At 33.8% G+C, this 17279-nt stretch overlaps 1 protein-coding gene across 14 annotated transcripts in view; it reads left to right on the forward strand.

Moving 5' to 3' along the window:
• Nucleotides 1-17279, forward strand: part of PDE4D (phosphodiesterase 4D) — a 1915283-nt gene that overhangs the window by 1536871 nt on the left and 361133 nt on the right. Inside the window, exon 1 of one of the 14 annotated variants that reach the window (XM_074282460.1) lies at nucleotides 8450-9039. The exons of the other annotated variants lie outside the window; for them this stretch is intronic. Coding sequence (XP_074138561.1) covers nucleotides 8948-9039 — 92 coding nt within the window. The 5' untranslated portion in view covers nucleotides 8450-8947. Of the gene's footprint in view, nucleotides 1-8449; nucleotides 9040-17279 lie in introns of those variants that run through there. 14 annotated transcript variants of the gene reach the window in all.

Here is a 17279-nt window from a genome sequence, read left to right on the forward strand (position 1 = left end):
GAGGAATCAAAACTGCAGTTGTCCCAAAGGCCAATGAAAAGGCACATGGTAGGGGTCAAGTGACTAAAGCATATTACCAGAGAAAGCTAGACCATGAAAAATAGCCCAAGCTATATGATCAAGAACATATATAACTAGAAAATCAGAATACATCCTCATACAGTATTGTTGTTGAACAGCTTTTTTTTTTTTTTTATGAGAAGCCATAGAGGCAGCTAGATGGTACAGTTGATAGAACACCATTCCTGAAGTCAGAAGGACCAAAGTTCAAGAGACCAGTTTCAGACATTTGATGCTTTTTTTTTTTTTTTTTTTTTTTTTTTTTTTTTTTTTTTAGGGAAAACGGGATTTATTGTCTCTATTTTATAGATGAGGAAATTGAGTCTTGAGGAAATTGATTGGTTACCTTGTCCAGCTCACATTGCTAATAAGTGGAGAATATTTGAGGTTATCATAGAGAGAGACAATATTTATAAGAAATATTTATTCCCTTTCCTTCTCTTCTTCTTCTTTCTAAAGAGGAATTTGGAGCTGGAGAAGACTTTAGAAGCCTTTGAGTTTAGCTGACTCACTCTATAGATAAGACAATTGGTTTATCTGTATATCTGAAGCATAGAATGTTAAGTGACTTAGCCAGTGTCACTCACAGAATAAGTGTCTAAGGGAAGGTTCTTTTTTTGTTTGTTTGTTTGTTTTTTGTTTGTTTTTTAAAATTTTATTTATTTATAATTTTTTGACAGTATATATGCATGAGTAATTTTTTTATAATATTATCCCTTGTATTCATTTTTCCAAATTTTCCCCTCCCTCCCTCTACTCCTTCCCCTTGATGACAGGCAATCCCATACATTTTACATGTGTTACAATATAACCTAGATACATATTTGATGCTTCTTAACTGTGTGACTCTGGGCAAGTCACTGTTAAGTAACTTGGGGTTACCCAATTGTCTCAACAAAAAAAGAAAAAGAAAAAGAAAAGAATTTTTTTTTTTTAAGATGAGAAGCAACAGATACACATCCTGAAAATTTTTTTGGTGCCTCCCCCTCTATTTCACTCCCTCCCTCAATATCAAATTAACCAAGTGAAGTAAATTTGACTAGTGTCACATAGAAATAGGATTTGAATTTCTCAAACCCCTTGTTCTTTTCTCTCACTATTTGTTGCTTCCCAATTGAGGATGCTGATATGACTTTTTCTTCCCTCTTTATTTGCTGTACTAGAAAACTCATCATTTTAAAATATATTCTGATAAAGAATCAATGGTGATATGTTACATCATATATATATTATCCTATATTTCAAAGCCCTTCAACAATTACAGTATCTCCTGGTCTGCATAATTTATTTCCCAATACTTTCCAATAGGAGCCAACAGGAACTCTCCCTTTCAAGGCAAACTTGTTTTTTTCTTCTTCTCCCAGCTTGCCACTTTCCAGTGCTCATTAATACCTCCATGATCCCACTTATCCCTGTCTCTATTGTACCAATATAAGTCTTCCACTCCTTTCAAGCTTAAATCAAAATTCCTCTCTAGTGTTCACCTCTACCTGCAGAACATCAAGAGAGAGGTGTGGCTAAAGAGATTCCCACTCCCTCAGGGTCTCTGAGCACTTACCCCCAAGCTGTCAAATTCAGCAGCCCCCAAACATCCAAACTTGAACTCTACATTTCTCCAACCATCCCACCTATAATTCTGCATCTGCACCCTAAGTATGTCTAATTTTTTCTTGGAAGTGATTTCATCTGACTTCCCCTCTACTCAGCAGAAAGGAATAAAAGTCTATATTATCTCTCTGTGTCTCTTGCTTCTTGTCTTCCCATTTCTCTCTCCTCCTGTACATCCATCTCTTCCCATCTCTCTCTTTTCTTTTCACCATCTCTACCTCTCCTGCCCAAGTAAATAGTTAATAAATGATGGACCCAGATAACCACATTGTAGAAATAGCATTGGAAGGACTGATAAGGAAATATACTCCCCTTCCTTAGGGTACAGAGGCAATAGATTCTGTCTATATCACTCTGTCTTTTGCTTACATGTCCGAAAATATGTTGTAGCAAATATTTCCCTGCCCCTTTTCTATTTATAAGGAGGAATACCAAACATGGTCATGGAAAAAAACTTTTTGGCACCAAAGGTTAATGCATGAAATGCTTTGTTTTTGTTTAGAGATTTTTTATTTTCTTTTGGTAATATGTTTTCTGCTTTGGTCTTTGTTATTGCTTTTGTTAGTTTTTATTTTTATTTTTATTTTTGTGTGTACTTTTTTTTTCCTTCTCTCTAGAGAAATTTTTGGCTTCCCTGCCTGGTAATTCCATCACTTCTTGGTTATTTGTTAAAATATTTCTGAAAGGCCCCTTAGGGCCATGTGTGCACTTCTTTGGTAGGGAATCAGCATTCCTAATAACATGTGCTACTATTAAGGCTGTGAAATGTTTTCCCTTTAAACAACCTGTTTTTGGGAACTCATAAATTGTTGGAAAATAAATGGAAATTTTCTAAATTTAGTCAGCACAGGATTGGTTAAAAAAAAGTTTGAAAAGAAATCTATCAGCTATTTTTAGTTAATTTTTTTCCTTTCAATGTTTTACATTTTATGTTCCTATAAACCAGGTTCAAATTAGGACATAATACAAAAATATGAACCTTCTTTCCATCTTCATTGTTGTGATCATTTTAGGAGAGGAAAGGAAAGAATTAAGCAAAAAGAAATATTAAATCAGTCAATAAAGGGAACAATTAAGCAAAGAGAAATAGTAAATTGCTCATTAACCATACTGTGTGTCAAGCTCTGTGCTAAGAGCTGGAAATGCAAATAGAAGGAAAATACAAACGGACCCTCAAGGAACTTAAAATCTAAATGGAGAAGACAGGCAAACCACTATGTACAAACTATAAACAGGATAGACAGGAAATTGTGCTGTGACTTAAAAGTCGTAAGGCGCTAGGTGGCGCCATAGTGCACACAGTGCCAGACTTGAGTCAGGAACATGTTCAAATCTGACCTCAGACACTCACTAGCTAGCTGTGTGATCCTGGTCAAGTCACTTTAACCACTTTTGCCTCGGTTTTCTCAGCCATAAAATTAGCTGGAGAAGGAAATAGCCAACCACTCCAGTATCTTTGCCAAGAAAACATCAAATAAGGCCATAAAGAGTTAGACAATTAAACAACGAAAGGAAACTACAAAATAGATTATTCCATTTAAAGAGTAGTTCCTTTTCTTTTGTCTCACAATCAGAAAAATGGAGAGAAGGTGGGGGAGTGGGGGATTTGCTGGAAAATAATTTATTTATTTGACATAAATCCTGAGACCTACATAAATCAAAGAAGGATATTTTAGAAGTTCAAAACCACAAATCTAGTTTGGAATACTTAGAGGATGCTCTTGCACCTCAGTGGAAATTTAAGGATCGAAGGTATATAAACACACAAATCCTGAATTTTTTTTTTTTTTAGTTTCATCACTGCTCTTATCCAACCAGATCTACAACCTTTTAGAAACTTGGATACACATCCCTTCCAAGTGCGCCAGAATTGAGCTCTAAAATAAATAAACAAACCTTGTGTTTTGCAAATGTACTTAGTAGAAATACACACTTATCTATTGACTGGGGTTTAGGTGTGAATAGCCCTCAGATTGGCTTTGGAAATGCTTTGGGACAGTAAAGAAAAAAAAAAAAATGGGTCAGTTAGATAGTACAGTAAGTAGAGCACTAGTTCAGGAGTAGGAGGATCTGTATTTAAATTCAGCCTCAGCCATTTGACACTTACTAGCTGTGTAACTCTGGGCAAGTCACTTGATCCCAATTGCCTTGTCCAAATAAATAAATGTATATATATATATAAACATAATAAATCTATATTTATATAAAATGATAAATATAATAGATATTTATATATAAAATAAATATTTGTGTATAAATATATAAAAATAATAAATATATATGTATATTACTAAAGGAAATGTTTTGCAGTTGATTATGAGCATTAGTATAATGAAAACTCTCATTTTACAAATCAGTCACCTGCATTGGTAACACTATGCTTATTATTTTCTGGCCAACAAGTTGTATTTTGTTTTCTCTATGACAATCCAATAGGGCTGTTTGTTGTATAATGGGTCATTAGCTTGACTTGGAGTCAGGAAGGCTTGGTTTTCTAGATCTTGCTCTGTAATCCATGGGCAATTCATTCAATTTCAATCCCTATGAATCCCATATTCATGTCATGATACTCACATTCTGTTATTGTTAAGCTGAAATGAGGTAATGTATTAGAAAGTCCTTTGCACCTTTCAAATGGTTATATATTTTTATTTTTATGTTTTATATATATATATATATATATATTAATGTTAATTTTTAAAAATATTTTTTATTTTATTTTTATTTTTTCAATATCATTGTCTTTCAGTAAAGCTTCTCACAATGGAAGTTCTTTTGAAAGAGGGTTTGTCCAATTCTTTTTTTTGATTATGTATTGCTAGATTGTATTCACATTGTATTCACCGGAGTCAACTTCTGATTATCAGTCATGCACCACTATTGACCATAATTTCATAATAAGATATTATCCACAAACCCATCTCTCTGCTATTTTGGTTTCCTGAGGCAATATATTTCAACATAACCAACCCCTCCAGGGTCACCCTTTTTGTCCCCTGAAGTTCTTCTAAAGAAAAAAATTTCCTGCTTTAAGAGTCCAGAGGCCTGGTTCTTAGGAAATTTTGTGTAGGCTGTTTGGAAACTCTGCCCTACCCTGTTCCACCTTCACTCATTTTTCCTTTATGAGATTAAATTTCCAAACTTATTCTTTCTGCTCTTTTTTTTTTGTATGGGATTTTTCTGTTAGGTAAATCCCAGATGAGGCCCTTCTTATCTGTGTACCTTGGGCAGGGCTTAAAAATTGCACTCTTTGGTTACTGCTGCCCTTTAGCAGTTTTGAACTTTCATTACCACACCCATGACTCTCTCCTTATCACAGAATAAATATCTGCAGGCCACAAAACATGGACATTTCTGGCATTTAATGATATTTATATACTATAAGAAAGTGTCTCTCATTAAACTCTCCTCCTAGAGCTGGCTCTCCTGTTGGGTCCCAGAAACTATATTTGTATCCCCAGTGTACAGTGTCAGTCACTTAGTAAGAGTTTAATACATGGCCCTTGATTAATTGGTCACTTTGTGTCAGCAGTTGACTTGTATCCAAAGTCCTATAAAATTTAAAAAGTAGAGCAGAGACCCTATTTCTCAAACTTCACTATATGAAAAAAAAATTAGAATATGTTTTACATATTTAGGAGAGATTTGGACTTTCCCCATTATAAATTACTTCTTCCTAGTTTCTTAAATTTAGTTTGGATTTTGAGGGGGAAAAATTTTGTCCTTGGTTACAGAATACTCAAACCTGTGTTTATTAAAAATCCCTCAGGGGAAAAAAAAAAAGCTTTAAAAGTTAACAGTTTGAAGTAATCAAAATATCTATACTTCTTATCCTTTGTAACTTTTGGTACCCACAAAATAGAGCTTAAAATTAGTTGATTGGAACCCCAGTGAAGGCAAAACTATGGCCTGGAAAAAACCTTTTTTTTTTTTTAGAATATTTTTCCAGTTGCATAAATTCTCACGAATCTGCATTGATCCAGTCAGTCCCTGAAAAAAATATTGGCAATATTTATATTTGAAATCAAGGCTTAGCTTTTCTCATGAGTAATTTCATGGTAAGTAGCTTATTTCTATGATGTTGTTGAGCCCTAGCAACTTGAGAGAGATTATGTGTAGCAGTATGAAGGAGATGGGGCTGGAAGAGAAGAGGGATAATTTGAAATTAGAAAAATGCATAATAATAATTGAGAAAAGTTCAGTTCTTTTACCCAGTTTCTCATTAGGAGAATATTGGCTAAACTCCCATTTCATTTCCATAATTCCATTTTAGTAACTATTCTGTGATCTTGCTTAGTTCATCAGGTCTGCTTTCTAGAAGTCATTTGAAAGAAGTAACATATTTGGCAATGGTAATAAGAGCAACTCAGCCTTTTTTCCTCTGAACTCTGTGTTCCTTTTTGAGAAATGAAGAAACAGCTTCTTTCTGGCTATGTCTTCCTCCTGGGTTCTATAGTCTCATGTTTTGTAGGTTGTAGTTAACCATTCACATTTTAATTAGTATTAAAACTTTAAAAAAAAAAAAAAAAGTTTAATACATAGTCTCAGAGACCAAGGTAACTAGTTATTATTCAAAATGCTAAACATTCAAAAACTTGACATATGGAATAAAGCAGTTCTGGGTCACCAAGTCTAGCTATTGTTTCTTATAAATGCAATCAAAATTGGGATCAGTGATGAAGAACTCTTTAATAATGTAAAAAAAAAAGTTGGAATGTTATTAGTTTGCTAAAAGGCTGCATTCAAACATTAATTGCATTTTTTTTGTACAAGTTTTAAAAAATGAGTTCCTTAAGTCACTGTCAGATAAGGTGGAGTTGAGGTAAATTACTCCAAATGCTATATAACTCGCATAAATAATCTTTTTATCTTAATTTTAAGTTTTATTTTTATGGGAAATATCTCAGTATTTGTTAGAAATATTTTACTTTTCTAAAATATGAAGCCTATGATATTGTCTAGTCCTTTTAAAAAATATTTTTGTTATACCCTATTGTTTGTAAGTATCTTCTTAATATCTTCAAAATAAATTATTTCCCTATTGGAAAAAAAATGCTCTTGTTTAGGGCTTATATTTCCAAGAAAAATAAAATTATAATCACAGTATAAGAACATTTATTTTTTACTTCTTGCATTAGTGAAATGAGGTATAACCTTCATTTTTAGATGTTTCATAAGCTATCAAATAATTTTTTTGTGTGTATTTATTGAGGAAACAGGATTGGTGGTGGTTGTTGTGGGTATGTTGGCCCTCTAATGGAATACCTTTCAATTACCATTTACAAATTGTTAAAATAGGGATCTTATAATTTGAAAGAAAAGAAAGTAGTCCATCTTTTGCAGACCAGGACTTCTTTTTACATAATTTTTTTTTCCTTTTTCAATACTCTTACAGTACACCAGAACTTCCCTGCTCCTGATTTCATGCTCTTTTGGTTCCAAATGAATGCTTTGGTTCAGTGGAAAGAGCACTGAACACAGACACAGCTAATGGAGCTGGGTTAAATTCTATCTTTGCCATTTACTGTCTATATAAGCATGGAAAAGTAGCTTTACCTTGATGGGTCTCATTCTTTCATCTATAAAATGAGAAACCTAGACTAGATAATTTCTCAGATCCTTTGTAACATTATGGGAAATATCAACAGATAAACTAATTCACATGATATTATCATCATGGATGTGTTATTCTTCCTAAAGATGCTTGTTTTTTACTGGCAGAAACAGGTTAGTATCTAAGTACTAACCTTATTTTTACCTAGATAGTTAAAATCTAACACAAAAGAATGAAGTGATAATAGTTAAATTTCATATTTTATTATGGGGGATGTAAGAGAAGACTTGCACTTCCTTCTCCTTCCTCCCCAAGCACTCTAGCATATCAGATATGTGATCTACTCTGCCAGTATTTGAAGTCAACCCATGGCTAGGAGCTAAAAGGATAAAGGTTAAGAATTTGTGAGAAGGTAAAATTTCTTAATTGGAGAAAAAGTGACATAATATGGGTGGAAAAAATAGGTGCTTTTAAGAAATAAACAATAGGTGATTGTGACTTTAGTTATTAAAGAAATTAGGGGACATATAAGGGAGCAGAGGAAACTATTTTAATTAGGTAGATGAGTGTTCACAGCCTTTGAGCTTACCTAATTGCAGATTTACTATAGTCCAGAGGAGGGTAAATGACTCTTCTGCATTCCAGCCTACTCTAATCTTATCCAAGAGAAGTGGAGCTATTTCTTAGTTTACAATTGAGGTCACTAGCAGAATGGTATTTGAACAGGGGGTTGATGGAATGATGTTGTGCTGTTAACGTGAGCTGTCACACTATGAAATCCACAGGGTAAACAAGCACCTTAGTGCTTTTATTGGGTTTCTTGGTGCCTGCCTGCACTGTCTCTTAAAATGTTCTTACCCCAAATTAGCTTGTACTTAATAAAAATATGAAGAAGTTATGTTTGCTTTTATTAGACACATAATTTGAAAAACATTTCAATTTGAAATTTGAAAAAAGATTCTCTGAAGGGATTTCTCAGAAAGTTTAAAGACACCAGGGAATAAGAAATGGGTCTTAGTTATCCAAGACAGTCATTATAACATCCTCAGAGAGGATGCTTGCTTGAGGAAAAAGTCTGAAAGTGATCTGTTTGCACTTTCATATTGACTTTTCCAGTAGCTAAAGAAGGTACTACCATTTCTCAGATCAGTAAATCCTTTTTTTTTTTTTTTTTTTTCAATGTGGTGAATAACTATATAAACCCACTCTAAGGTTGACCCAAACGAAGGTGATATCGTATGAAATTCTGGCCATCCCCATTAAGAGTGTAAAGGAGAAGTCATCTGTTAATTTCTTTTTTTTAGATTCACACTGGATTTACAAGTTCAAGTTCAACTGACTATGCCTTTGACCTCCTCTATTTTTTTGTTCTGCTTTTCAGTTAGACTCTGACTTTGTTCTTTAATCAGTGTTATATTTAAAAACAAATTTGCAAGGCAATGTTTCCTACATTGGACAATAAGATAAGGGGTTGGGATGAAGCAAGACCTATTGCCAAAGGACAAGCATCATACAGCAGGAAATCCTGGTTATCCCTTCCAACTTTTGAGCAAAGCTGAGCAGGGCTACCTCTCTGGCAGCTCAGCCTGTCATGCAGAGGAAAATTCCCCTTACTCAGTTACAAGTACTTCAAGCGGGACATAGGGGCCCCCAGCCAACCACAGGGTTTGGGCACCATCTGCGAGTGACCATTTCTCCCGACTTGTTTTGGAACTATCTCTACAAATGGCTTTTGTTTCGGATCTCCCTTGGAGCCTCAATCTCCCGTCTGTCTCTCCACGATCCAAAATGAGATTGTGTTTCTCCAAATCCTACAGGTACTTTTATTCCCTGTTGTAGCTGGGAGATTTTCCCTGGCCAGCTTGCAGCTGTTGGGTCTTTGCAGATGGCCTTTGGCATGTCAGAAAGAAGAAATGCTTTAAGTCAAACTTCTTTAACTCATATAGCATTTGTCAAAATGTTTTTATGTATGTGGAATATAAGATCATAAAATTCAGTCTTTGAGAAGGTCTTGATTATCTTAGAATAGGCTGGTAAATGTCAGTGATTTTAATGGTGAGCTTAATGAAAATGAAAATTTTGAACTTAAAAAAAAAAATCACATTGTTCTTCCGGAAATAAAGGTGCTTATCAGGCCTGGTATGACATAAATTGGCAGTGTCTGTTTTAAATAAACCTTTAAAGGAAAGGGAAGATATTTCAATCCCTCAGGGACTGAGAAAGTGTGTTTTGAAGTTGTCCAGGACATCTCCAATAGGAGGGATCAAAGTTTTTTCATAAGCTGGCTTATGATTGACAGTGACAATTTATAAACCATGATTTCAAAGTAGTAGTTTAATCCTCCACTCCCAGAAGAATTCTAAAGCTACTATGAAAAAAAGCTTTGCCTCCATTGACATTTCTTCTAGACAAAGTGAAAAATAGTCAAACAATAATTTCATTACCAGGTTTAACAGCTATCTTAAACTAAACCATTAGATAAAGAAGAAACTCCTGGAAACAGCTCTACTTTTTTTCTCTGCTGGGTGGACTGAACATTAAGAATGAAAGTATTGATATATAGCATCATTTGAGTTTCTGGTTGGGTAGTCACAACCCATAGACAAATTAGGGTTATTAGAATAATGTATGCTATTTGGAAAATAATTTAGGAATAGGGTAGCTCCATCTTGATAAGTTGCAATACTTGTTAAGATTGTAATTCCTGACTAAAAAGCAACATTTCCTAAATTTTGTCAACAATAAATATCTTCGAGCACTATACAACCGATTAGAAGTTGATTATATCTTTGGCTTCATCATAAGGATATCTTGTACATTACATTGTTATTTTTGAGTATAAATTGTGTTCTTTATTGTTATAATTTTAGAAAACTAAACATAAGAGAAGTGGAAGGATGTGATTTACTTATGTGTTATATAAATGAAATTAGATTTTTTTTCTAATTTTCAAAAACAGAGAGGAATATATACTATACATTTCACCTCTATGCTTTAAAATAAACAAAATGTTAAATATTTCATTTTCTTAATATCTGTTTTCTTTGTAGTGAATATAATATTGGTACTTTAAAATGTGGTGTATTTTGAAGTTTCATTTATTAGACTTGAAATCTAATTCAATTCTACAAGGATTTATTGTATTCCTGCTATTTTCCCAGCAAGGTGGTAAGATTGATGCCTAGTATTTGAAAAGCTGTGTGCTTAGAACATGTCATCTAAAATCTGAAATAGTCACTATGTGATGAATAACTCTGCCTTTCACCACCATATTAAAGATAGTCTAACATAAATTGGTTTCTGTTCTTGCCAGGACAAAATGACTTTCTAATGGGGGAGGGGGCTTAGTAACTCTCCCAGGCCATTAGGATTCCATTTATATCTTTTCAGCTACCGTGCCCAGCCAACTGAAAAAACAAGGTCACTGGGTACTTTAGATCCATGGGGGTCGTAGTATTTAGAGCTGGAATAAAACCTTGTGAATCTCCAGTTGAATACCCTAATTTTACAGGAATAAACTGAGACCTAGAGAAGTATTATGAAATATCACATAAATGTCTCTTTTAAAGTACTAAGAACTGTATAAATCTAACTATTGATGGCAGTGTGCCAGAACTCAGAATGGGAAAGATTAAGGATCAACATCTTTTGGTTATTTCCTCAGCATCATTTATTTATTCATTCAGTATTTATTCAGAATCTATTTTATACATGACTGGAGATACAAATACAAAAAATAAAATAGTCCCTGCCCTCAAAGAGCTTGTATTCCATTGGGAGGGGGGGGGGAAGTCATGTACATCAATAAGCACACATAAAATAAATACAAGATGAAAAAGGATGAACTTAGAGAAGACAATAAATACCCCAATTCTCCAATACCATGGAGAAATCAGGAAGGCTTCATTTGTAAGGCTTCATTTGCTCCTTTGAGCAGTTTTAAAAGAAAAAAGGATTCACAAGGAAGAGCAAGGTATCCCTCTATCAAGGAAAAGGAAGATAGTCTTTACAAGGCAAGAGATATAGGACGCAGACTTCCATGCTAAATAGTGTCTTGTGTTAGAAATAGTAAAGATTGGGGCAGCTAGGTGGCATAGTGGATAGAGCATCAGCCCTGAAGTCAGGAAGACATGAATTCAAATTTGGTTTTAGATAACTTTCTAGCTGGGTGACCCTGGGCAAGTCACTTAACCCCAATTGCCTCAGGAAAAGAAAGAAAGAAAGAAAGAAAGAAAGAAAGAAAGAAAGAAAGAAAGAAAGAAAGAAAGAAAGAAAGAAAGAAAGAAAGAAAGAAAGAAAGAAAGAAAGAAAGAAAGAAAGAAAGAAAGAAAGAAAGAAAGAAAGAAAGAAAGAAAGAAAGAAAGAAAGAAAGAAAGAAAGAAAGAAAGAAGGAAAGAAAGAAGGGAAGAAAGAAGGAAGAAAGAAGGAAAGAAAGAAGGAAAGAAAGAAAGAAAGAAAGAAAGAAAGAAAGAAAGAAAGAAAGAAAGAAGGAAAGAAAGAAAGAAAGAAAGAAAGAAAGAAAGAAAGAAAGAAAGAAAGAAAGAAAGAAAGAAAGAAAGAAAGAAAGAAAGAAAGAAAGAAAGAAGGAAAGAAGGAAAAGGAAAGAAGGAAAAGGAATGAAGGAAAAGGAATGAAGGAAAAGGAATGAAGGAAAAGGAATGAAGGAAAAGAAAAGAAAAGGGAAGGAAGGAAGGAAGGAAGGAAGGAAGGAAGGAAGGAAGGAAGAAAGGAAGGAAGGAAGGAAGGAAGGAAGAGAAAGGAAGGAAGTAATGTGCAATAAGATAGGAAAAGTGTAAATATGCAAATGATACAAAGCTTTGAGAAGTAGATAGCACATGGAATGACATAATCAAGATCCAAGAAGGGTAAAACAATGACTTAATTCACCAAGAAGAAAGTTAAGCTTAAATACTTACACTTAAAGTAATTTAAAACTTAAATATTAAATCCTTCAAAACGTATTTATATTTAAATGCTTCAATACTTTAATTCTTATTAAGTATAAGTACACTTTCCAACAATGCAATTTGGACTGATCATCTATGATGATGATGAAAAATGATAAATAAAAAGAAACATCACTTTAAGTTTTGCAAAGTGCTTTACATATGGTGTCATTCAATCCCCATAAAACCTTGGAAGTGCTGGTACCCCCATTTTACAAATGAGGAAACTGAGACAGGCATAAGAGACTTTTCCAAGTTCACTCATTTAGTAACCGCTGAGGCCACATTTGAACTCCTGACTCTTTCCATGAGTCTGTAAGTTTCTTATACTAGTAAATGATTATAATTGCAATGAATTTATCACCCATCACCAGGCCTCTATTCCAAACCTTTTCAGGTTGGTATTATCTATCAGATTTGGGGAGGGGAACTCAGAATTTTAAAGATAGAAAAGAATTTTTAAAATCAATTAGCACTTAGTAGACCCTATAGATATGCTTATACCTTTCCCTTTTCTTCTTCTCTACTTCTATGTACTGATTCCTTTTTTAGTTGAGGAAAATGAAGAAACAGAGAAGATAAATCCTGCTAGTCAGTTAATGATGAGTTAATCTAGAATCCTGGTTTCCTGATGCTTAATCTAATGTTCATCTTTACCATGTTGCCTCCCTTAGTGCATAATGATTTTTAATAGGTAGGATCACAGCAGGATCACAGTCCCTTGAGAAGCCAGAAATCAAAGTTTAGATTAATACTTAAAAAGATAGAAAGCCACTGAAAATACATATGTGTGTATATATATATATATATATATATATATATATATATATATATATGTTGTTTTGTTTTGTTTTGTTTTGTTTTGCAAAGGATTAATTCAGTGGTCTCCATGGCAAGAAAAGAGCTAAGTTTTGTCTGCATCTCTTATATACTCATATACTTATATACTGTATATACTTATATCTCTTATATACTGTGTAACACAAAGCAATTCCTCCTGCCATCATCATAAAAACCAATGAGAAACATTACCATTCACAATAGGAATTTGATCACGTATTGAAGAATACAAAATATAGAAGAAATAGAAAATGCTTTATTTTTGTGAAAAATGACTATGATATGGAACTAAAAATTGTGTGCAGTGTACTGAAAAAATAAATTTGATATATGGCCATGAAATTCAGGATATCAAGTTGAGGTGTCTATTACAGTTACTTAAAGGGACTCCATCTTGGGAGATACTGGCATCCCATTTCCATAAAATATGACTCCTTTTAAGATAATGAATGGAACTCAATAGAAAGATTTTTATCTTCTGTGTAGGCTGTATCTTTAGCATCTTTGTAAAAGGATGTTTATAGGGATAAGTACTGAAATTCTGTATGATTGAGTGGAAATAACAGTAGATTCTTTTTTTTATTAATTTTTATAATTATAACTTTTTTTGACCGTACATATGCATAGGTAATTTTTTTTTTTTTACAACATTATCCCTTGTACTCCCTTCTGTTCCGAATTTTTCCCCTCCTTCCCTCCACCCCTTCCCCTAGATGGCAGGCATTCCCATACATATTAAATATCTTATTGTATATCCTAGGTACAATATATATGTGCAGAACCGAATTTTGTTGTTGAATAACAGTAGATTCTCAGAAAACTCTGGACATAAAACCTTGAACAAGCCTCTGAACGTCTCTGAAGATGACTTTGCTCATCTGTAATCTGAGAAAAATAATCTCTATCCCATCTCAACAAGTCTTTTGTGAGAATAAAATATTTATTTTCATGTCTATTCTTAGAGAATTGCCTAAAACTCTGAGGAGTTAAATGTTTTGCCCAGAATTATATTGTAGCATATATTTTCTATATGCACTTTTACAAATAAATGTGGAATGTAGTCCTTTTGAGGTCAGGGACTGTTTTCATTATGCTTTTGCATGTCCTGGAATGATGCCTGGCATAGAAATAAGTTGAATTTATCCAAGTTGCAATGTGGATATGTTATCATTATTTTATGAATCTACATATTATCAGTACTTAATAAATATTAATTGAACTTATGTTTATTACATTGGCAACAACACAAAGTTGGCTTTTTCACATTTTCTGCTAAGGCATCCTGATCCCACAGCCAAGAAATTCAGGCTACATACAGAGTAGTATGGCAAAATTTGTTAGTAATGTTATCATGAACTTTCAAAGTTGTTAAAAAACAAATCTGTTCCCCCTATGTATAATGCATCAAAGAGTGAGCTAAAAGGAAAACAGTTGAGCATTCCAATATTTGTAGGAAGCCAGTCATGATTAGAAATTACGGAAGAAATTTTAAAAAGATCTTTGCCAGAACTGAGAAAGTAACTACTTAGTAATTCATTTCTGTTTAACTGCAATGATTTAGAGCAATATTTCCAAGAAACTTAAGAAATGGCAAAGTGACCATGTTTTTCTGACAAGTTATTACTACAATGAGATAGAGCTTGGCTCAAGTCAAGAAGATCTGAATTCAAATACTGCCTACTATATTCATGAGCTGTATAATCTGGTCTACTTTCTGAACTCTCCATGTAACACTTTTACATGGTAAGTTATCAAAAGGTGCAGATCTGCAATGAAATCATAAGTGCAGACCAAAATCCAAATTATTCAATGAAGTATATTGGGGGCCTAAATGATGCTGTAGATGGAGAGCTGGATCTGAACTCAAGAAGACTCATTTTCCAGAATTCAAATTTCATCTCAGATACTTTCTATGAGACCTTGGAAAAATCCTAATCCTGTTTACCTCAATTTCCTCATCTGTCAAATGTGCTAGAGAAGGAATTGGCAAAACATTCCAGTATCGTTGTGAAGAATTCCCTAAATAGGGTCACAAAGAGTCAGACACAATTGAAAAATAAGTGGACAATAATAAATATTGAAGTGAGGAAGGGAAGAGAAAAAAGAGAGAGTAAGAAAGAGAAATTAGGTCAACTTAATTGCTATTAAAAGCTAATTTAATATAAAAGCTTGGTTGAGATACCAAACATAAAATGAACCTTGGAAAAATGAAGTAATACTCAAAAGTACATATTATCTTTTATCTACCATGAAAGAAGAAATTGATTAAAAAAAAGTTTTTAATATAAATCACAACAAAATCTATTTCTAACAAAGAAATGAAAATCTAGAAAAAAAGTGTTCTGTCAATTGCATTGCTCTAATCTGGTCTCCTTATTTTCTATGACCTACCATTTGGCCTTTCACTCTGCAGGAAAAAAATTGGTAGTGCGGTTATTATTGCCAAAATTTTTTTCTTTGCCTCTTGCCCTATATAGGTGCAAAATGCTCCGATATAAAGAGAGATTGGCTCCAATCTGTTTTAGTCCTAATTATTCTATCATAGCATGTTAAAGTTGGCTTCTTACTGAAGAATACATCCTGCAGTACAAGAATGTTGGCTTACTAACTCAGAAAAAAAAATCCTCCATTTTATTTCCTCACTTAGAATGTAAATTTCTTGAGAGGCTACTTTATTTTATCTTGATATTCACAGGGACTATCATAATGCTTCCAACATTCAGTACTGAATAAGTTTATTGAAACCTTAAGAAATGTCTATAACTGAAATTAATATTTTAAATAGCTATTAGTAATAAGAGTTAAGTTGTAAAGAACCATATTTCTTACTTTCTTCATAAAATTACTTTCCTTTGAATAACAATTTTTAAATGTATTATGTGACCATGAGCAGCTAACTTCCTTAAATTACTGAGTCTTTACCTGCAAAATGGAGTTGCAAAGGACTTTATTTTTCATTTATTCACATAATTGTTTTCTTTCAAATACCAGTTTTGAAATTCCAACTCTCAACCTTCAGATGACCTTTGTGCTAGACTCCTAAAAGTTGTCCCTGGTCTATTCCTCTGGAAAGTACTTCCCCAACCTCATACTTTGCCAACATAATTCAAGATCTTTATGTCCTGCTTCCCAAAACAAAATGCCTCAGAGTACAGTTTATGGTCTTCTTTCAAGTTGGCAAGGAGGTGGGGAGAGGGGGAGGAGAAGAAGGATTTTAAACTAAATTTTACCCTCCTCAATAGCACTTTTTAGGGGGAGGAATCATGTTACTTAATAATTATCAAAGATTCTATCTTTTGGGGGAAGAAGAAAAAAAGTAGTTAAAATTTATGCTTTATTATCAGAGATAGGCTCACCTTTGGAAGGGACAAGCCAAAATGCTAAAGAAAGTAGGAAAAAAAAAAGGACTGATTATGAATTGAGCATAGCCACTTGGATCAAGTTAAACCTAAAGTATTCAAAAGGCAAACATCCTAAGGACATTGAGTACTTTAACTAAGTTCCAAAGAGTGAAATTAGAAGTAATGGAGTGAGACTAAGAAAGACAGAATTTGGCCAGAGTAGTAGAGATAGACTTCCTAGTCCAAGTAAGAACACCTGTGGACATCATGAAAACACTCATTCAACTATATCTGATAGTGATGAGGTTTAGATTTAGGGAACCAAAATGAGATTAGGGTTTCTGGTGGACAGGAAATTAAATGATAAGGTCTAGTTACAGGTTTGGGGTTCAGGGAACCAAATGGAGAGATTTGGCTCCCCTGCAACCCTTTGGAATTTGGTGCAAGGGTAGAGAGTTTTGGGGACTCCCTTCTGGCGGTGCAGAGGTTTTCTGTAAAGGAATTTATAGACCTGAAAACCTAGGTTGATAAAAGAGGCTTGTTATGGGGATTGGAAATAAGGTTAGAAATCTGACAGAGAGGCATAAAGTCTGGTTAGGGAAATAGGTGAGGATAAAGAGAGGATGGCACTGGCGAAAGTATTCCAGTGGACAGAGGCTCTTAGCATAGCATGGCATAGCTGGCGTGTTTGGAACCTCTGCAAAGATAGGATTTTAGTTTGGCTCTTTTTATAATGAGAGATTTAGCTAAAGGGGGCTCCTTGATGGGTTTTAGCTAGAGCTAGAATTTTAATTGAATTCAATGAGTTTCAGGACTGAACCAATCCCAACCAGATAACAAAGATGAAACTGTGCTTAGGGATGGGTCCCTCACTGAGGCAGAGTTGAGGAAGATTTTCTCCTTTAAAGATTTTCAGAGTTTTGGGATCCC

The sequence above is a fragment of the Sminthopsis crassicaudata genome, chromosome 1, assembly GCF_048593235.1.
Source record: "Sminthopsis crassicaudata isolate SCR6 chromosome 1, ASM4859323v1, whole genome shotgun sequence".
NCBI classification, from domain to species: Eukaryota; Metazoa; Chordata; class Mammalia; order Dasyuromorphia; family Dasyuridae; genus Sminthopsis; species Sminthopsis crassicaudata.